The 22188-nt window shown below is 38.6% G+C and overlaps 1 protein-coding gene across 1 annotated transcript in view; it reads left to right on the top strand.

Moving 5' to 3' along the window:
- The first annotated feature begins 14872 nt into the window (after positions 1-14872).
- The window catches only part of syt6a (synaptotagmin VIa), an 81384-nt gene continuing 74068 nt past the window's right edge, over positions 14873-22188 (top strand). Inside the window, exon 1 of the mRNA XM_085145421.1 lies at positions 14873-15175. Within this exon, the coding sequence (XP_085001547.1) occupies positions 15019-15175 (157 nt within the window). The 5' untranslated portion in view covers positions 14873-15018. The remainder of the gene's footprint in view (positions 15176-22188) is intronic.

A 22188-nucleotide genomic window follows, 5' to 3' on the forward strand; every position in this document is an offset into this window, starting at 1 on the left:
TTGGAGTTATTGTTATTTCTGTCAGTTTCACTTTCTCACTTTGGTAATTGTCTATTAATTATCTGCCCCGCCATGATTAATCTCACTTGTGTCGTCTTCCAGTCCTGTCCCCTAGCCATCAGTTACCCTCCTGTGTCCAATCAGTTAATCAGTCACCCATGTGTGTAAATGTTCCCCAGCTTCATTTTGTTCCCTGCCAAATCGTGTTGCTCATTTTGTCAAGCTTTTCAGCGTTACTCGTGTTCTTTTGTTGTCATTGGCGATTTTGCCTTCCTGCTCCCTGCTGCTTGACCACTGTTAAACTTTTTTGTAAAGACTTTTTGTAACAGTCAGCACAACTTTGATATTTAGATGGTTTATTAGGAGGTATATTTAATGTCTGCAGCATGTTTGTTCTTGAGACTCTTCAGAGCAGTGTTGGGCAAGTTACTTTGAAAAAGTAATTAGTTATAGTTACTAGTGACTTCTTCAAAAAGTAATTGAGTTAGTAACTGAGTTACAATATTATAGAAATAACTAATTACTAGGAAAAGTAACTGTTGCATTACTTTAAAAAAACGTTTAACCCTCTGGGGTCCAGGGTGTAATTGGCCATTTTACCGCTACAATTCACCTTTAAAAACTATTTTCCTTGCCTTGTTTGGTATACTTCTTTTTAGCACAACCTCACATGTCTGAATTTACTGTTATTGTTTTCATTTTGACATACTGTATTTCATTTCATTTCATTTCATTTCATTTATTTCACACTTGGTTCAACAGTTTCAACAGTTTTGTTCTTTCAGACAAACAAACCATACTTTCTCTCGGTATAGCACTGCAACCACGCGTGAAAAGGAGCAGGAAGAAGAAAATATTCTTATTAAACCCTGACCCCTATCTGCCATCCAACTTATATTACAAGTGGGCACCAAAAACCAAGGTACAAACTAAGATTTATCTCCAGATCCTAGCAAAGACCAAACAACAAATTTACAATCAGCAATATACCGCTTCACATAATAACAAGGAGAAAAGATAAGTAAATAGAATAAAATGAGGCAAAAAAAAGAAATCTTTCTTCAATTAACTCCAATTTCGTTCATATTCTTCATATTGAATTATTGTTTTAGACATGTAACTACGGAAGAGGATTAGGGCCACTGGAAAAAAAAAAGAAAAAAAAAAAAAGAATTCTGACTTTTTTCTCAGAATTCAGGAAAAGAAAGAAAAAGACGTGCCCACTTTTTTTCCCAGTGGCCCTAATCTTCTTCCGTATGTAACACTTTTTAAAACAATGCAAATTTGCACAATTCTTTAGATTATAATGAAGAGAGTATTAACACAGTTGATCTAAAATCAGACAAAAAACATAAAATCAGAGTAGAAAAAAGTTAGATTTTTCACTGTAACAACCACAAACATGTTTAACGACTCATTTTCATAACTTGAAATGCAAACATAAAACCTATGCACAAGTTTTGCAAAAAACAAAGTTATTTGCCGCTATTGACCTAAAAATGCAGACAAAGTGGGTTTTTTTAAATAACCATTTCAAACTATTTACAGAACAATCAGGTGTTCTGCATAGAATAAGAAGGCACACAAATTATTTGTGTAACTCCAAAAAATCATTTCTATCCACTATAAGATAAAGGAGAACATCACAAGCCTGATACCTGCAGGCCTGAAAGGTGTATCACTCCGCATGCTTTTCCACCTGGAGACAGTGTTTACATTGCAATCTGCCTTTGGTGGCTTTTTGGCAGCAACTGCAACATTCAGCAGTTGCCTGACACACAAAAACAAAACTTTCGACTACACTACACACAAGACAACACACTAACTACACACTCCAAAAACACTAAATGCATCTCAAAACTCACGCTCTCGCCGCCAAGGTGTGTATCCCCATCACTGCTTTAGAGGGGATGTATCACCGTGGCAATCAAGAAGTTTTTTAATTATAATCAGTTACACAATTAAATGATGCAGTTATGTGTAAAAATCGTGCCGCGAGAGACTTGAGCTTCAGTTTGTGTTGCGAGAAGAGATGTGAGTGACACCCTAATATTGATAGTGATTAAAAAGAAAAAAATCTTCAGGCAACAATTAAAACTTGTGTTCAAAAGTACGAATTAGGGGATTTAATGTTGTGAAGATTTTGTAAACTTCCATGACTGTTAGGGACTCTCAGTTTAACTATGAAACTATTCACTATGCAAAGTACGCCACGTGCTTCCATGCCCAGTGCTTTAATACAGCATGATGTTCACTTGCCAGAAAGAACTCCAATTCTGCCTTATAGCATATTTAAAACTTTTACAATTTGGGGGAAATTAAAACTAATACCTACATGAGTTTTACATTTATTCATTTCCTGTTTTAACATTTTATGAATTTTCATAAGTAATTTGCCTTTTGGGGGAAATGTGTCAAATACCTAATTCATCACTGCAGGTGTAGAAAGCATATTTGAGCCTTCTCTGGAGTTCTATCAGAGCCAAGTAGGACCTGATAGGAACACTATCAGTGCATGCAGAGAAGCTTATCTCTTAACAGGCGATCAATTAAAGGAATTGAATTTAATAGCTGAATTCGTCATTCTTAATTGGTGAGTTAATCACCATCTACCGTCAGTTCTCTGCTTCCTATCCACATGCGGGTTGGATTGATTTAATTAATAGAAAATATTGTTCCCTATAATAAGTTTTATTGCCTCTATTGGTTTTCCATCATGCTTTCACAGCCGACTTGTTCACCCCTGAAACATCACTTGACATCATTTGGCGTTATTAAAAATGTTCTAAAAATTTTTGATTTGAACTCACTGAATCCTCTTTAGACAAACAGAACACCTCTCTAACACCTCTGTGGTTTTAAAGAAGGCCCAACAGCGTCTCACTTTCTGAGAATCCTCAGAAAAATGGACCTGAAGGAGCTGCTGAGCGTCTTCTACCGCTGCTCCATTGAAAGTGTGCTGACATATTGCAGTATGGTTCTCCAGCTGCACCACAGCACACAGAAAGGCACTTCAGAAGGTCATCAATATGGCCCAAAAAAAATCATTGGACACCCTCTTCCCTCCCTGAAGGACCTGTACGGTACTCGCTGTCTCAAGAGGGCACGTAGCATCCTACGGGACTGTACACACCCAGGTTCAGGCTGCTGAGGTCCCAAACAAATAGACTCAAGGACAGCTTTTACAACAAGGCAATAGCCCTAAATCAATGCAAATAGCTGACCTGATTGGCTACCTCCCTGGACTTTTTTTGGGGGGGAGGTAACAACGGTAAAAACATTAACAACAATAATATTTATATTTATAACAAGGTGCAATAATAATTAATGTGCAATAATAACAGTGTGCAATACAAATACGCTTCTTCTTTTTTTATTACTAAGTTAATATACTGTGTTGTGTTGTGTTGTTTGTGTTGCGTTGTGATGTGTCGTATCGTGTCGTGTTATATGTAGTGCCGACGTAGGACGGTTTTCCAATTTCATTGTACTATTGTACTATGTATGACTGTGCAATGACAATAAGAGTTATCTTATCTTATCTTAGAAACAGATTATTTGTTGCCACATTTCTCATCACACATTGGGTAAGCTGACCAGTAGTTTTAAATTCAGTGAAAATAAGGCATATCCCTCTAATTCTAGGCTTATGTTGTAGTCAGTTTATATGGTGTTAATCTGTAAAGCAATTAGGAGAATACTGAATCGAAATTGACTGATGGCATTTACATGCCTCTGGATTGATATGCAGCGGGCACTCACACTCAACTCTTCTGGACTCTTTTAGTCATGTGGGCTGCGCTGACAGTAGCTCAATTAACCACCTCATTTCAATGATATTCAGGACATGTCTGAACGAGATTCTGCTTTCTGTGCGTTTCTGTCCGACACAGAACGATAATGCCGATCCCTGTCTATACTGGGTAAATGTCAGCCTGGTTCACCACCGTGTTGTATGCTCAGCCTTGTTGAAAAACATTGCGATATAGCTTCATAGGTATTTTGAGCCTCTTTGAGAGCCTCAAGGAAATAGCATGTCAGTATATCATTGTAAATCCTACAAGCCCTTGTGTAACATTCATTGGCAGATTTATTTCTTCACAGATCATCGCCTCATCTGTATTGTAGGAGATGAACCTCATCCATCAAATCCTGCTTACACAATTTATGACTGTTACTAATGAGCTTATGTAACTCCAAATAGGAATATTTTTCTTGTTGCCCCACAGCTGAGTTGGAAAGCTTTAACACATCATGACAATGAAACGCACACACTGAGATAAACCGATATGCATTCTATGTATGTTGTATAAATCTCGGCACCGCAGCCCTCAGGAGAAGTCGCTGATGTTGATTAGCATAGCTTTGAGTGAGCCAACCCTTTGTTGTGCATTTGACACAATGAATCAAGTTCAACATCTGCAGCCACTGGGCTGTCACTACAGAAAGATTTGCCACAGATGAAGTTGATTAGCATATCAAAACGAGGACCTCGTTATGCCTCAACCCCCTCATTTGCTGTGAAAAATATGCCTGCACCTGGTACAAAACTACCACTGTGGCCATCACAACCTTCCTCATTTATTTATAGCTTATAGGCAGAATCTCAAATGAAGGTGAAAAGACAAGTTTTAAATCTGTTGGATTATTAGCCACTGTCTAAAACAAGCTCTCTCAGAAGTTGTCTCGATTATCTCATTTATTTAACATTACCATACAGAGGGCTTCTATTTGTTTTCTTTAAAGCACTTTTTGTAGTTGCGGAGCTCTAAATTATTTACAGATGGAAACAAATTTATAGGAAAGACACTATTTTCTCCTCTTTGTAACAGTGGTTTATGAACAAAGAGGCCAAAGCGTTTTTGCAATTAAATCCGAGCTGTTAAATCCATACTTCATTCCCTTAAACTGAGAGGCTGCTCGTTCCAACACATTAACTATTTTCTACGCCACATATTTTAGGATGGTGACACAATGTATGTTATTTTTTTTATTGGTGGACATTTTCAGTTTGCAGTTACATGAGCTTAATGTGCATAGCTTCAGCTTTAATTTAATAAGAAGAGATCCTTTGAGCAAACTGAGCTTCCTTAGTTTTCTTAAATGTGTTATTTAAGTAATGCCCTGAATCTAGGCACTGGTGTTGGCAGGTGAAGACTTGGACAAGGATCTCTATTGCCTCTTTTCCACTTGCACCCAACTCATCAATTTCCATTACAATAGAATACCACCTCAATGTGGGTGTCGTCGTAGTAGCAACATGGCCTGAAAGTCCTGTGATGTTATTTGTATGTGACACAAACACAGCACAAGAATGGAGGGCATTGAGGCGATGGTGTACCTGCAGCTAAACCCACGGTAAACCTGTGCAGCTCATCACTGGACCACTGTGTTTGTTTGTGTATAGCCATTTTCCAGTTCAGCTCGCTTGGAGCACTGGCTTTGTAGGTACTAAAAGACACCTGGTACCATGTACTACCACCTAATGGAAAAACTAAAAACTGAGTTGAGTCGAGGCAAATAGGTACTAGTGGAAAAGAGCCTTATGTGGCCAGGAAGTGGTGGAGGCCGGTTACAAGAATGACAGGAGACAAGTGAGATGTAAAGCACACAAAACAGAGGCTGATTGGCTTGCAGAAGGCAGGCAAAAATAAAAATGATTGGACCAGAATAATGATGACAGAATTATGTTCGAGTTAGAAGCATTTTATACACAGTCCTCTATTTTCGGGGGTCGTTTATCAGCAGGACTTTTTCATTAAATACTTCTTCATACATTAAGGAAAAAGGGCTAGAGCTCATTCTAACTTAGCCATTTGCATTTGGAAGCTGTGAATCAACAACAACTAACAGGGGGTTCATTATAAGTGTAACAGGACACCCTTAGGTTACAGAAACTCAAAGAAACCAATTACAGAAATATATCACTGCCCAAATCAACAGTTCATTATAATAAAAAAATGTCAGCTGGAACATACAAAGTCCTAGACCTCCAGTATGGACGATATTAGATGATTACAGGATTCTTTCCATCGCAGAGTAAAGATTCCTTCATCACAACCAGTGATGTTAGGAACATCCTCTTGGGTTAGTGATCTCAAAGTCTGCCACAAAGCAAAAAATACCACAAGGTTCATCACAAGATTCAAACCACTGATCCGTCTCAATCAGAAAAAGGTCAGATCAGACTTTGCCAAATTATTTTTAAAAAATGGAGTAGTCCTTCACATTATTCTTTTGACAGATGAAGAGATCAACTTGTAGCAAAATGAAAGCTCATGATCTGAAGCACACTACATTACTTGTATATGGTGGAGGCAGTGTGTTGGACAGACATGTGTCTGCTCAAATTCATCTCAATGCAGCTAAGCTGACTGGATGGTGTTTACAGTACAGCCAAAAAATAGTGAAAGGATTTCGGGAAAGGCAAAAAAAAGGAGTTTCTTGACTGAAAACAGTAGACTATGTTCTGATTTGTTTTGTCCAAGTCAGTGAACTAATCTCAAGTCGATTCAGCACATAGAAAAACTAAAGGCAGAAAAACCCACAGACTAACAACAGCCAAAGACAACTGCAGGAAAAGATTTGACTAAATGGGTCGTTGTTGCCTGCAAATGGTAATATAAGCACCTAATATTAACTAATATTAGCTAATATAACTAATATTAAAGCAGAAACTGTGCACTTTAAGGCCATATTCATCATACAACTCTAACTTGAATGTGTTTTGTTACACAGCTGAAATAAAATAGAATTTGTGTCAGTGTCCAGATATATGTGGTCCTAGCTCTATATAGAATTTTATCTATCTAACACAGGATTGCTCACCTTAACAGGTGTAGTAATGCACTGTGATGGGAAATTTATCTCAAACTATTGCACATAAACAAGATTATTATTACAGTTAAATTGCAAGCAATTTCCTGACTGTCTCAGAGTGATGGAATACCAGTTAACAAGACACCAGTTCACAGAGCTGCATTATTATCGGACATCCTTGGACATTATTTCTAAGCAATGCAATTACACAAGGAAGAAGTTCTACACCCGGGTCTGCTTTCTTTCACCATTAAATCTGTTATATTGGCGGTGTTAGCAGCACTGTACGTAATTATGGACTTGTTTTGTTTTGACATGTGAGCTTGTGGTAGAAGTGAACCTGCTTGCAGTTGGAAAACACACAGCCAGAAACGTTTTATTTGCCTGTTAATCAGGATCGCTCAAGAAGAACAGATCTAATCTTACAGAAACAGGAAGCACAGTAGACTCCAGAGCCAACCTTTGAGGGACAGAGGAGAGAGACTTTGATAAGCCCCCAATTACCTTAGCTATCTCAGAACAATAGTCCACCGATGTAGATGCCGTAGTATTTATGCCCTGGTTAAACTCGATTAAGGATGGGAGTCAAACAACATCTGGTTAAACTCAATATCATATTGTGATTAGATAGGCATGAAATAATTTTTCTGAGGCCTTAGTCATCACAGAGTTTATTAAATTACTTTGATTAACGGTTAAGTTGGGAAGAACATAATTAAGGGATAAGTTCAAGGAAGTTCACATATAGTTCAACGTAATTTAGAGGAAAAGTCAAGCTAATTAGTTTCTTCTTCTTCTTCACTGCTTTAATTTGAAAATAAATACATCTAATCAGTTACAATATGAGAATTAATTTGAGATAAATCCTCAGAGGATTGGGGAAAAATAGCATAGGGATCAGAGATGTGTTTTATTGAGCTTCATTGGCTGCAAGGTCCCGACAGGCAATTTCCCAGCCTTACACAGCCTGCAAAGTTGTGCTCAATCATATATAAAACAAACACATAAACCTGCCTTAGCTATTTCTGCTGCTTTGGTACATGTGATACAGTAATACAGTATAGCTCAACAGTAATGCTCAGTGTTTGCCTGAAGCAGATTACGAGAAGAGCTGATTCAGCTTTTTGCATATATGTGATTTGCATTATAAAGACAGAGGTTTGTGTTACTTTCATTGATATACCCAGGGTGGAGAAAATTACAGAACATTATGCTACTCTATACCTCAAAAAAACTGGCAACGTATGAACAACAATCAGCCTTCTGAAAAATTAAGCCAAGTGCCCAAAACTGCAGTTCTTCAGGAAATCTGTCTGCAGAAATAAGCATGACCCGCTACAAACAAACAAAAAAGTTTAACAACTTCATCAGTAGGAGATTGATTACATCTCCGCATGTCTTAACAGAAGCAGGTGCAGTCATTTCATGTCGGATGGGCGTTACCTCTGTTAATTTGAGTCTCTGAACTGGATTAATTGGTATTGTTGGTGCCATTTAGAACATTATAATAAAATTACATGACAAACAGTGGCTGAGTCAAGCAGATATTGTCTTCCTGGTCAAAAGTTGTTACATTTTTTACGGCAAATGTGCGGTAGACAAGCAGATATTGACATTGTTTCCATGTAGTGGTCCAATCACAGAGCTGCTTCCAGGTGAAAAAGCGCTGTTCATGTTTCTGCAGTAGATTACGCTTCTTTCGTCTGCTCCCTTCAAGGCAGTTGGAGCACCATATTTGATCTGATTTTTTTGCCAGATGGTGTTCCTGATGCAATCCTCTCAGGGATTTGTGTCTCCTGATAAGTATTTGGTTACTGTTATGATCAGACAACCACATAACATCCCCTCCAGACTATAACCAGAAGCATTTTTTTTTAAATGTAGGTAATTATCATTACATTCCGTCTCATCTGTTATATGATTAACTTACTTCCTAGCCTTCCAACGCCTTTGCCTCTCATCCAAATGGTGCAGCTTCTGATTTTTAATCACCTCACTGGGCTAAAAGATTAATTTCTGAGGAAGGTTACAATTTTGCCTTTTTAAGAATCTCTATTCTTTCATTTTTCTTTCATTCAGCATGGATATAGTGCTTATATTTATTAGACTACGACCCAGTGTAAGATTTATACCACATCTGCCCTAAATTAACAGTTCTGCTATATACTGAAGAAATAATTTTTTATGTTTCTAATTCAATTCAATTTTAAGTATACAGCGCCAAATCACAACAACAGCTTTATATTGTAAGGTAGACCCTACAATAATACATACAGAGAAAAACCCAACAATCATATGATCAAGCACTTTGGTGACAGTGGGAAGGAAAAACTCCCTTTTAACAGGAAGAAACCTTCGGCAGAACCAGGCTCAGGGAGGGGCGGGGCCATCTGCTGTGATTGGTTGGGGTGAGAGAAGGAAGACAGGATGAAAGACATGCTGTAATGTTAATTTGGTAACATGCGGTAGTACAGCCCGTCCTAAAAAAACAGTAACCTTGATCATAAGGACCTTGCAAATTACAGGCCAATTTCCAAACTCCCGTTCTTGTCTAAAATATTGGAGAAGATAATCCTCTCGCAGATGTAGGCCTGCTTGGATGCAAATAATATCAGTGATAAATTCCAGTCTGACTTTAAACTATGCCATAGCACTGAAACAGCGCTGCTGAGAGTCCTTAATGACCTTTTTTTATTTGCTGACTCAGGGTGCTCTACGGTCTTAGTTCTATTGGACTTGACTTCTGCCTTCAATATCGTGGACCATAATATCCTCTTAATGAGGCTTGAACATACAGTAGGCATAAGGGGTAGTGCACTTAACTGGTTTAGATCGTATCTTTCGGATAGGTCCTACTCCGTGCTTATCCATGCTTTTGTGGCCTCTAGATTAGACTACTGTAATTCCCTTTACTTTGGTCTCCACTCTGCCCTTCTTCATAGACTGCAGCTTGTCCAGAATGCTGCGGCACACCTTTTGACTGGAACCAGAAGGTTTGCCTCTTTTACCCCAGTCTTTGCTGACCTGCATTGGCTTCCTATCAAATACCACATTGAGTTTAAAATTGTGTTGCTTGCCTTTAAAATCATGAGCAATACTGCGCCGTGCTACCTCGTTGAACTCCTCAGTCCGTATACCCCAAGGAGAGCCCTAAGATCATCAGGACAATTACTCCTAGTGCAGCCGAGATGACCGTGCTTTTGCCCTGGCAACCCCTAACCTCTGGAACAGTCTTCCTGCAGCTATTCGCGCCTCTGATTCCATCCATTCATTTAAATCACGGTTAAAGACTTACCGTTTGTTCTCATTCCCTATATTTATCCCTATGTTAATTATCTTCTATTTTATGTATCACTGTATAAATACCCCCACCTTATATTTACAAATACTCAGTGCTCAGATGTTTTATTTCCTATTTTATCTGTATTGATTGTTTAACTAGCATTTCTCCATTGTTAGTTTATTTGTTCCCTGTTATGATCTGATATCTGTTATGTTTTAACCTTGCTGTGAAGCACTTTGGTGTACCTTTGATTTTAGATGTGCTATATAAATAAACTTGAATTGTATTGCATTGTATTAATCCATCAGTATATACAAGGTGTAATGAACACAATATTTTCAGTGATAAAATAAAATATTGTTGTTATGCATGCATTTACAAATACTCTGTTTTACAAAAAGCAGAAAAATAGTCTTAAATAAGATGCAAATTCCTGAACAGAAGGATTTGATTTAGTAGTTGAATGTTATGCTTGATTAACTTCTGACTAAAAAGCATAAAAAGGTGAATTAATTTGTTTTTAGTTAAAACATGCATTTAAGAGATTTTTAAAATATTTGTGTTTTTATAGTTTTTAAGAAAGATGGTCTAATAAATCTGCCAAGCATTGTCTATTCAAAGGGGTTTTGACTCCAGCATCCAAGGAGGACATCCAAACATTCACAAAGGGTATGCAACAAATGGCAATGGTATGCCTCTGATGTCAGCGCAATTTCATTTTGGAAACATTTTTCATCCACAACTAGATATTTATTGAGTTATAGTTATTCAGTATTGAAATATTAGCTTGGATTGCACATCAGGACACTTTGCACACTAAGTTCATTTTGCACATTAAGCTCCTTTGTACATCCATCTACATCGACATCTGCATACCTCACTTGTCTTGACTTACTTATTTTTGTACTTATTTATCTTCCATTATTTTTTATCCTTATTTTTATCTTTATTCATCATGTTCTTTTAACCCTTACCTTACTTGGCATTTCTGTATGGACAGCAAAGGAAGAACTTCATTGCATAGAGAAATGCTATTTCTTCTGTTAGAGATGGACCGATCCGATATTACGTATCGGTATCGGTCCGATACTGACCTAAATTACTGGATCGGATATCGGAGAGAAATAAAAAATGTAATCCGATCCATTAAATATCAAAAAAGCACCTCACAAAACTTGCGACATGGCGTAACTTGGCTCATAACCGTAGCATGTCGGAGCAGTGTGGTCACGTGATAGAGCGGCTGTGTGTATTTGTAGCCTGCTAGCAAACATTTCATCTCCGAGGAAGTTTTCCCAGAGAGAAGTAAAGCAAGTGTGTAAGTTCATCTCTGAATGTTTGTCAAGCATTCCCGCTTTAAGCTTAACAACCAATATATGGAGCAACTGCCTCTCTCTCTCTCTCTCTCTCTCCTGCTGCTACTTCGATCGTGAAACTGATCAATGATCAGCTGATCGGCTTTTCTGTCGCGAGTCCGTCTCTCTTCTTTGTTTTTGGCCCACTTTGCACACAGCAAATTCAAAAGTGTTAAATGTTTTGGTGTTAGTAGTCTTAGAGTTAATTTTACTCTAAGTAGAGTCACATGCTTTTAATGTAACTCTGAGGTGTAAAATGATAGTAGTTAAAATCGAGTGTTAAAAATGAGTGTTTCTATTTCAAATCTGGAGGTGTTACAATGGAAACATTAACTCTTGACCTCTTAACTCTGAACTCCTACAGGGGCTATGACACCAATAGAGTAAATTCACAGACTCCGCCCCCAGCACGGCTCCAATCGAAGCTGGAGTGAAGCCGTTTCAGAACATTTTGCTCTACATATTTGAGTTGTTTGCCATGCTTGGTAAGTCATTTTTTCAAAGATTGTTTCAATTATTATTATTAGCTTTTACTTCTGTGGCTCTTTGGAGTTGAGACAAAGCTGTGTGAAAGGCATTAGCCATGTTGCTCGCTGATAGCACCGCTCGCTGTTTTAGCTAGCTGAAAGGTATTGTTTTCGGCAAATACCACAGCCTTGAAAAAAAGCTTGCATGTGAATTTTCGGTTAAATTTTTTGGTCAAATACACCTAAAACAATGTGTAGAATGTGAAATGTTGGTATAATGGTGCTACTTGAAGCCTGAAAACGATCTCCCATAAAAAACGAGCAAACAGCAGTAGCAGATGTCCTGACTGGGTTCTACGTTAGCATTTAGATCCCTCCAGAGTTTTGTGCACACGGTTTTACATTTAGTTCAGTACTACCTGTTGCCTGTGTCCTTATCTTTTGGGAAAATACTTTACACAAGTAATGTCTCAAAAAGGATTTCTTTTTTTTTTTTTTTTTTTTTTTTTTACTGTGCTGCAATTGATTTGTGCCATTAATTAGTGTCAACTAATTTTTATTCAATCTCCACATAGGATATGCTTGTGAAGATGGAATATGGGGGAGAGCAGAAGTGCGTTGCAGTTCCACAAAGTCATGACTGAAGGACATGCATATTGTATTTTGTATTTATTGAAATAAGTGATGAGAATGCTGTTATTTGCATTTACCAGCTCACCTATGTCAGACCTTTTGATAAACGAAATTCTAATGAAAGTGAGAACATGTACACTGTTACATCTTTCAGAAAATGTTTTGAAATTGTGGTGCACAGTTCAGAATAAATGTTTTTCAAAAACCATTGCGTCTTTTTAGTAAATGTTTATTTCCAAAAGAAATTTCTAGAAGTTCAGAACAGTAAAATTCCCGCTTTTTAGAATTAATTAGAAGATAACTCTTACGTAGTTAAACTAAAATACTCTTTGAGAGTTAATATATAAACTCTTAACACCAAGTGTTAAATTATCAACTCCAGACAGATTTGGTGTTTAACACTAAATCAGAGTTAACATACCAACTCTCCAAAAAGAGTTAAATTAACACTCTCTGGTGTGGACCCATATAGACACTTTAAAAGTGTTGAAATCAAATCTGACAGTGTTAATTTGGACATGCTGGATTTGCTGTGCACCAGAAAGAGGAAACCAGCGGCTGAACAACAGCAGCACGTTTAAGCTTGATAAGCTGTTGTTAGAATTTATTTAATATTACTTTCTAGACCAGGATCTTTTTCTACGCAGCTGACGGCTGGTAACTGTGCAGGGGCGGATCTAGCAAAGTTTAGCCAGGGGGGCCGATAGGGCATGAACAGGGAAAGGGGGCACAAAGACATACTTTTCTTTCTTATTCTCATTTAAAATATCTAGCTTTTAATTATTTAATAATTATCTAAATCTTATACCCAAAGTTTTAATCTGATGTAAAATGTATAGAAGTCCATTACTGTATATAGTAACTGTTAAGTCTAATATACCCTAGTAAGCTATAGTACTTTTTCCTTTGGGAAAGTACCATCTGTGAATTCTGCAATTCTGTTGAAGAAAGATGTTGAATCTATTTAATTATTCTTGAAAAATAATTTCTTTCTGTGAATTTTTTTCACCCTGCATCAAATTAAATTTGATTACATCGATTAAGCATCATGAGGTGGAGGGTGGTTCCCTATTTTCTTTTGCTGGGAGTTTGCAACCCTATTAGTTAGGTTGCTTAATATTTCTGCTAAGTACTCTTTAAAATACCAGAATAGGGAGGATGGAGTAGGTTTAACTTTATTAGATTGATCAGTGTTGCTGAACTATGAAATATTTTGGGTGCAGTGTGAGGGGCAAGATATTAAAAAAACAGTTTTATTGATTAAAAAACACTATATCGGTTTCATATCGGTATCGGCAGATATCCAAATTTATGATATCGGTATCGGTATCGGACACAAAAAAGTGGTATCGTGCCATCTCTATCTTCTGTACATATGACAATAAACACTTTGAATCTTGAATCTAGATCGTTTGCTGAGAGGTACAGTAAGTCCAAAAGTTTGAGCTTCAATTTTGTATAATTTTTAGTGTGAAATGAATACTGTGTTACGACTCTACTGGTATCTGCTTTATGCACAGTTTATAGATATCTTGCTAACCAAGCTCAGTAGCAGTTTAGCTGATAACACATCACTCCACATAAATATGATCACTTCTGTTTCCAAACATGATGTCAGCTGAAACTCTAGCTGTATAAACTGCTGGCTATTTGAGTTTGTATTTTAGAGTATAAACAGTGCATGAGTGTGTATCAGTAAAGTAACCATTATATGGAGCCCTGCTTACTCACAAAGAGGTGAGCCATCATCATTACAGGTCATTAAGGGATCACAGTTGAACCGATAGGGGGTTGTCTGTGGGACTGAGACCTGGTAGTTACAGGTGGTTCAACTCAGGGGAAATTCGTGTCAGGGGAGTCTCTGATCTGCAGGGACCAGCAATGTTAGACAACTTGAGAAAAACAAGTCTTGTGGGTTTTTTAAAAGTCCTTTCACACTCAACGAATGTGTGGTGGCATAACAGCCAAAGGTGAGGGGGCTTGAAGGTGTCATCAAGCTCTGACATTTTATAGTATACAGTACGCAGGTTTGACTGAAATCAGTGTTTGTTGTTTGACTTGCTTTCCTGCTGTCAATGTGATGCAGTCATTCTGCGCTTATAACACATGGGGATAAATGTGATTAATTAAGTCTACAAAACACAGTCACACATGGACACATGGGGAGCGGCACAAACACCACATGTTTATGCACTAAAAAATATTGGTCCATCTTACACACACGCACACACAATGTTGGGACAAGCTTACACACGTGAACACGCAAAGAAAGTGAAGCACACGCACGCACGCACACAAGAAAACACGCACACACACTCGAGAGACGGCAGAAGAAGGAGAAGAATCAGCCTAGGACGGAGACAAGTTGCATTTATCTTCTGCATGCCAGCCTGCTGCGTGTGTGCGTGGGAGTATTGGTCCCCTTGGATGAGCACACGCGGCTGAGGATGCAGCTGGGAGCATGAGTTCTGACAGAGAGGAGGATGACATGGTCTGTCAGAGAGCTGTGACCCTAATTGTTGACCTCTGCCTGCACAACAGCACATCGTTGGATCAGGACACCTGTCAGGATTTCCTTTTCCTATTGTCTGGCCACAGCTCTGACCACAAAGAACCGGGTGAGTAATATCATTAGCTCCTGATGTGCACTGGTTGTAAGGCAGCACTTTCTCTGTGCTTTGTATGGCTCCATGCTCGTTTGTTTCCAAGAGCAGAGCTTATAGTAATGGATTTTGTTTGTGAATGCTTTTCTGTCATGCAAAAGTCGAAGAAAGCAGCAATCTGCTTAAACATGTGCTTGTCCTTTTCTATTTATTTCCCACATGTATGCTCAGAGATGGTTACTCGGACAGGGCTTTCACTGAACACTCGTGGCCATTTATATATCCTTAATGAGTTTTTGTGACCTCAGGGCAACGGGGAGCAAAAGGTGCACAACAACAAAACAAATTCCCATTGACTCATCAGTTTGCTCCGGAGGGCAGAGTTGCTTTACTATAATGGATAAGCCTTAAGACTGAGTGATGCCCGGCACAACAGCTTACAATCAAAATAAAATCAAAACATTTTCAGGCATGTATAGTTTATGCCTCTAAATAGAAATCTGAACACATGTAACTGCAGCTTGTGGAAAAGCAGGATAGTCGTGCGTTTAATCTGTACGGCAAAGTTTCGGCATAATAAAAAAGGGGATTTTTGACTTATTCATGAGGGCTGATTTACACATCTGTTGCAGCCTTGCGCATCTGTTGCTCTTGCACTTGTAGTGGGCTTCACCCTCTTTAAAGGAATAATCCCTCTCTTCAAATATATTTTAAATGCAGCAGCTCGACAACAGGCTCCAGCATTTGTGTGTATTTTTTCCCTGCTACAAATTCTAGTCATGAGAATTTGCAGTTCAATCTAGCAAATATTGCATGAGTTTTCTAAAAGCGGGGGAAGCTTGATTTAATTTACTTACACTGCAGATAACACTGTCAAATACACCAGGGTGTTTGAAGGATTTGTTGCTTTATAGATTTAGAAAGGCAGACTTCCCTGAGGTCTCACTGTGTGAAGATTTTTAGTAAATGGGATTTAAATGTTAAATGTCTGTGTACAACATGAAGAGTGACACGATTTATACACTTTTACAGAATAATTTGCATGAAAAAATGAAGCAAATTCAAGCTACAGAAGAACAGATTGTTTAAAAAAGAAGTCTATCAGGACACTATTTCGCCGCCAATTTCCATTAACTGTTGCATATTATTTATCCATAACCCCAATTTGGATTCTTTTTATAATCCATCTGATTTCGTGTTCCCTTTTCTAACCAGAGAGTTTGCTTGCAAGTTCACATGCACTGCATTGAGCTTTCTGTGTTTGACAGAAAAAAAAAAGAGTCTTTAGATTCGTCAGCAGGTGCAGAGCAAACAGGAAATGTTATTTGTTGCTGCTTTTTTGGAAGATGGGCCCCTGCTCAAAGAGTGCATGTCACACCAATCCTGACCAAATCCACTGTCACCTCACATCATCCTCAGCAGAGAAATTGAACGTACATCACAGTGCCACTGGCATCTACTACCGAGCTGTGGGGACATTACATGCCATTGCATGTTATGTGGCCATTGATGCAAATTCCTTCTGCCACAAGGAAGCTAAAGACAAGCTGCTTCTGATAGTGTTGGAGGATGTGTAGGTTGAGGTTGAAGAAAATGTGTCACGTATTTCTGTGCAACACTGATTACAGCAGAAAGAGAGACTTGAGTTTTTGTTCATCGAGAGGACTTACAATGCAGGATCGTAATAAAACTGACATTTAAATAAAAGATTTATAGGTTTAGACTGAAGTGACAACTTATTCATCACAAATCACAGTAAATAAAAAAATTACACATATTACTACCATGTAATTGCCAAAACGTAATCTGTGGTCACACGTTTTGTTCATTCAGTTTAGTTTTTTCAGTTTTCGTTATATAGCACCAAACTCTATACAAAGCACACACTGCAAGGAACTTTATATTGTAAGGCGAAGATCCTACAATGACATGGAGAAAACTCCAAGGGTCCCCCATAAGCATGCAGTTGGCGACAGTGGGAAGGAAAAACTCTTCTTTGATGGGAAGAATCCTACATTGTGGAAGAGAGCTAGAAATGAATAAAAACTAATTAAATACACAGAGTATAAACACATAGTGAGTGAAAAAAAGATGAGTGAAGACAAAATACTCCAGCAGTCTAGAGCTATTGGAACAAAGCTAATGGAGGGCTCAGGATCACCTGATCCAGTGTGAATCCAAACAGGGAGCTGGCTTTACAGAAGAGGGGTCGGTCAGCTGAAGGCTCTGCTTCCCATTCTACTTCTAAATAGCATAAGGACCACAAGTAAGCTACTGTAATGAAATCAAACAGAGATCCCAATTTGGTTTTGCTAACAAATCAGTTGATAGCCTGATTTTTATTTTGTTTTTGACATATTTGTTCCAATTTGTAAGACAATAGGAATGTTTTTTGTTTGTTTGTTTTGTTTTTTCTGTGAATTGCTCTTCTTATTTTAACTCAATTATTCCATTTCTTAATTGATCAGTAAATTAAATACACACAAAAACACATAAGGCTGATTTTAAAAGTGCTACGACTTGTCATATTGGGGCGGCAGTGTTTGAGTCTGCACAGACAGTACTGAGAAATGCTATTGTTTGAAAAAAACGTTCATTTTTTAAAGTGCAGGGGCATGTTTACAATTTTGCTGCATCACCTCTTTTTAGAAACCTCTGTTCTTCATAACTGTGGAGATCAGCTGGTTTATTTTTAAAAGCAAAATTTTGCTTCCCAGTCTTTTTCTTCGGTATTGGATCTCTTCTTTCTTCCTGTTTTTAATAGTTATTGTGTCTGTGAAGGTTCTTAATCATCCAGGTCATGGTACTCTAAAGCGCTTGGAAAGAAACACTTCCTGACTTCTTTAAGTTTTCTTGAAGATGTTTCACCTCTGATCCAAGAAGCTTCTTCAGTTCTAGGGTCAAATAGTGGAGATTTAAGCCCTGTGGGAGTGTCCCCCCAAGAGGGACAATGGACCCCCTAATGATCCTCTACCCAATCACACGAGCCAAGGTGTGAAAACAGGTGTAGGTCACAATCAGTGATGGTGACTGTAATAGTTATTGTGAATAATATACCATTTCCAAAAAGGACCACACACCACATACGTTTTTCACCTCAGCTTAGCCCATCGTAACTGATCTATGGACAAGGGACAGCAGCTGGTTTTGGATCTTTATGTTTTTTATGTAATTGCATGGTAGAGTTTTAACTTATATTTGTTGAAACAAACACACTGTGTTTACATTCAGCGGTTTTTAGAAGTGTTCCTGTGCTCACACAGTAGTTTCCAGTGCAGAATCATGTTTATGTTTAACCCAGTTCTGTCTCAGGGCCCAAAGATTCACTCTTGGTTTACAGCCTTTTCCCTGGGTTTCTCTGGGTTCTCTGAAACTTTAGATAACATTACGTACCACAAATGAGAACAGCGAGAAACCTAAGTTGCTGAACCCTTCCCCATCTTTACTTTAGACAAATTCAGCCTCTCTGGGATGCTTTTTATAAACATTCATGTAACCTGACTGAAACGCTAACTGAAAGTGAGATGTTGTACCAGGTGTCTTTTTAACATAAGGAAATGTATTGGTTGTCAGCCCCTGTACAGACTTTTGGGAAAGTATTAAATTCAAACTTAGGATACATTTTTCTAATTTCTCCGATTTCTATCTGCTTTTAATTTCATACACAGATTACACGACTAATCACATCTTTAACTGGAAAAAACTGAGCATAACCTGAAAATTAGTAAAAACGGTTTGCAAATTGGTGGATATTTTTCATTTAACTTTTCATTTAACATTTCACACATCTTCATCTCACCATTTAAGGAAATATGAGAACTGAAAAAATGAATCTTTTTTTCTCCCCTGTGTGCAGTCCAAAAAAAGGGCACATTTGGCTTGCAGCTGTTTGAAAATATCTGCAGCTATCATGCTCACAGCAGCAAAGCCATTTCACTAGAGCAAATTTCCCTCTAAGTCCCCCACTGTCAGCTGAGCGTCCCTTCAACAGATTCAAACAGATTATGATAAAATAAGAACGACTAATTAGAAAGTCTGAGACTCCAGTTTCCCTGTCCTGATGCGACTGGGAGATAATATGCCATTTTCTTTATTGACCAGTTTGTTGACTCTTAAGCGGGCTGATAATATCCCAAACAATGCTGGGTATTGGTCTGGATGCACCTGCTGTGAAAACCAGCACATGACTTTTTAAACGAGATAAATTAAAAGTCAGATCAGTGTCTCACACTCTGCTGAGTGAACATTTCCCACTAATCAGCCGCCTGCCTTAGATATTGATATTCACTCCAGAGCCCTGATTCAGGTTACAAAGCATAACCCTTAAGCCTTTGTAGCCCCTAAATGGACGAATGCCCCTTCACTCATCCTCATTACTAATTCCACTGTCATTATCGGCCGCACTTTCAGGTGTGTGGGCTTGAATTGACGAGGCTTACTTTTCATCATGTTATTTCTCACACGGCTGTCTCATCTTGAGGTTTATTAAGCAAGACCTCGGCTGGCAGAGGACATTAGCATCAGTAGATCATTCATTTAGTTCCCAGTGGCCTGCTCCTCTCTGCCTGTGATATTTGCAGGGATGGATGGTGCATTGCAGGTTGATTCCAAAACAGAAAAACAAGAACATCAAATTAACTGCTCTGTGGAGATTAGAACCCCAGCCGAACCACCGTGCCTTTCAATAATTCATACCCCCTGTATACTGTCTCGGTGTATTATTGATACAACATTTCACTGTAGACCACAAAAGAAGGCTGGAGACGGCGTCTGTTCCTGTTGTGAGAGATAACAGTGGGGAAAATGTCTGTCTCAGCTGTTAGGAAAAGACCAAACGCCAGTCCTCAAAGGCTCGTGTCTTTACTGCTGTAATCATTAGAATAATTAAAAAAAATTTCGTAGCTCGCACTATCCGCTTGTAACCCCTCCTTTGCACTTTGAAGTCTAAGGAGTTTTAATGTAATGGTCTTTGGTTGGCCTGTGGTTAAAATCACACAGACATGGCACAACACTGGCAGCGGGTCAGTGAGCCTTTTCAGTACGTGGAGGAAATAATGACTGGCGATGTGGAACACATTTTTCATTAAAATTAATGCACTAAAGACAAGTCAAACACTGGCTTGAATACCAATCAAGGAGTCTGTGAAAAGCATTGTAAATGAGAATGCCTTCATCTCTTTCTCAGAAGGCTTCTTCTGAGTTTCCCTCCCCAGCTTTTTCTTTTTAAAGCTCGATGGCAACTGGGATGACCCTGAAGGGGCTCATTTCAAGTGATGTTTTAAGCTCCCCAGATGAACAGCTGTGGCACTATTATGAATGTGAATCTATCGCCATTAATAAATGATCAGAATCCTTCTTCTGGGACTCTGTAGCACAGAGAACTCCAACAGCTTTCATTTACCTTTGTGGAAGTGTTTCATGGTGCTCTCCCTTACAAAGTGCATCAGTGTCATTAATGACAAAAAGGTTTTAGAGGATGAGTAATGCAGAAACCTGCTGTGAGTTTCTCAGGTTAGCAGAGTGTGCAAGCATCCACTGAGGTATTGAGCAGTAACATTGGTTTATTGATTAATGAATCAGGCCCCAAGTGGGCGCAGTGTTGAGAGGCTCACAGGATGAGGCGAGACACAACACAGGATGAGAAAATCTTTCTTTCTTTCTTTTTTTTTTGTACATCCCTTTTGCCCCACTGAAGCTTAACGTTCTAGCACAAGCTGGCACAAATATACAGCAACTGAGCACTAACTGACAGTTCGCTAAGCCTCAAGACTGCTGCTGCCTGTCAGGCTTTCTGTTTTTCGCACAGGGAGAATTTACCAACAAAATTCATCTCTGCTTTTTTAACCAACAGTCCCAGATTTCAGACAGAGGTGGGTAAAAGCGGGCATATTTCACAACTGTCACAAAGTAGATAAGCTAATGTGATTCTGCACACCACCTCCTCATCGCCAAGCTGCAGGCAGACACCGTTAGCCACTTGCTAGAGACAACAGTGAAGCAGCTAGCAGCTGAGGAGTCAGGTCAACTTAAAGGGTGAGGATAAGTCGGCGGTGTGAGTCAATCACTTCTGGTCAAAAGTGTGCTCCTACCTCTTATTTGAAATTCAAGCCTGGAGTGTGAGTGATTTTAACGCGGCGTAAGCTGTTACGTCACATCGGCGATTCAAATTAAATCTGCTTGGAAGCTACATCGAGGTTTTTCCAACTGACAATCCGATTCTGCGCCTCTGAGGGGGCCGTCCTATTATGCGGTCTTACATCTCTAGCTGCGCTCATTACTCCCAGATAAAGATGTAGCATAAGGAAATTTGCATTATTCATTAGATTGTTCCGATTGGATCAGAGTCAAACGTCATGAATAATGATAATCGAATGTAAATAGCTTCCGAAATAAGCTGGGGGGACAGATGCGAATCTGGACTGTAAAAAAAGATTTAAAGACACATTTGGCAAATAAAATGCCAAATGTGCAATATATTAGCAAAGATTTCCCAAAGGCTAAAATACCACAGTACCAAGCCAAGGATGGAGGGCTACACAAGAGAATATGTGCATCAAGCACTGTTTGTAAATGCAATGTGTCATTGTAATGATATTTATAGTCTTGGTGAAGTCTTGAACTCCTGGTGAAGTGACATTTTCTAAGGTGTACTGGTCAAATTTACAAAAGGTTTAGCCTGCTGTGTGTTCTTGTTCCAAGCACCTTAAGATGACACAGGATGACATGAAGTGGATGAAAGAAATTTCCAGTTGTGCAATTCTTTGGGTCTGCGGACCAGTCACACTTTGTGAATGCTGGTCTTAAAACAATAACTCTGAGAAGTGAACTTAGGACCAGATTTGCTAACATGTTGCGCCTGCACAATCTGAATTTTTATATTAAAAAAACATTATTGTCTGTATTTACAAAGACAGCACAGTGAACAGATTAACTCTTTCTTTGCAATCACCCTCCTTCATATGTTTTTGCACATGTTGTTTTTCTGTGGCAGAAATCCAACATCCTGCACAACTGGGGTTCAAAACCAC

This window comes from Neolamprologus multifasciatus, chromosome 20 (assembly GCF_963576455.1).
Source record: "Neolamprologus multifasciatus chromosome 20, fNeoMul1.2, whole genome shotgun sequence".
Classification (NCBI taxonomy): domain Eukaryota; kingdom Metazoa; phylum Chordata; class Actinopteri; order Cichliformes; family Cichlidae; genus Neolamprologus; species Neolamprologus multifasciatus.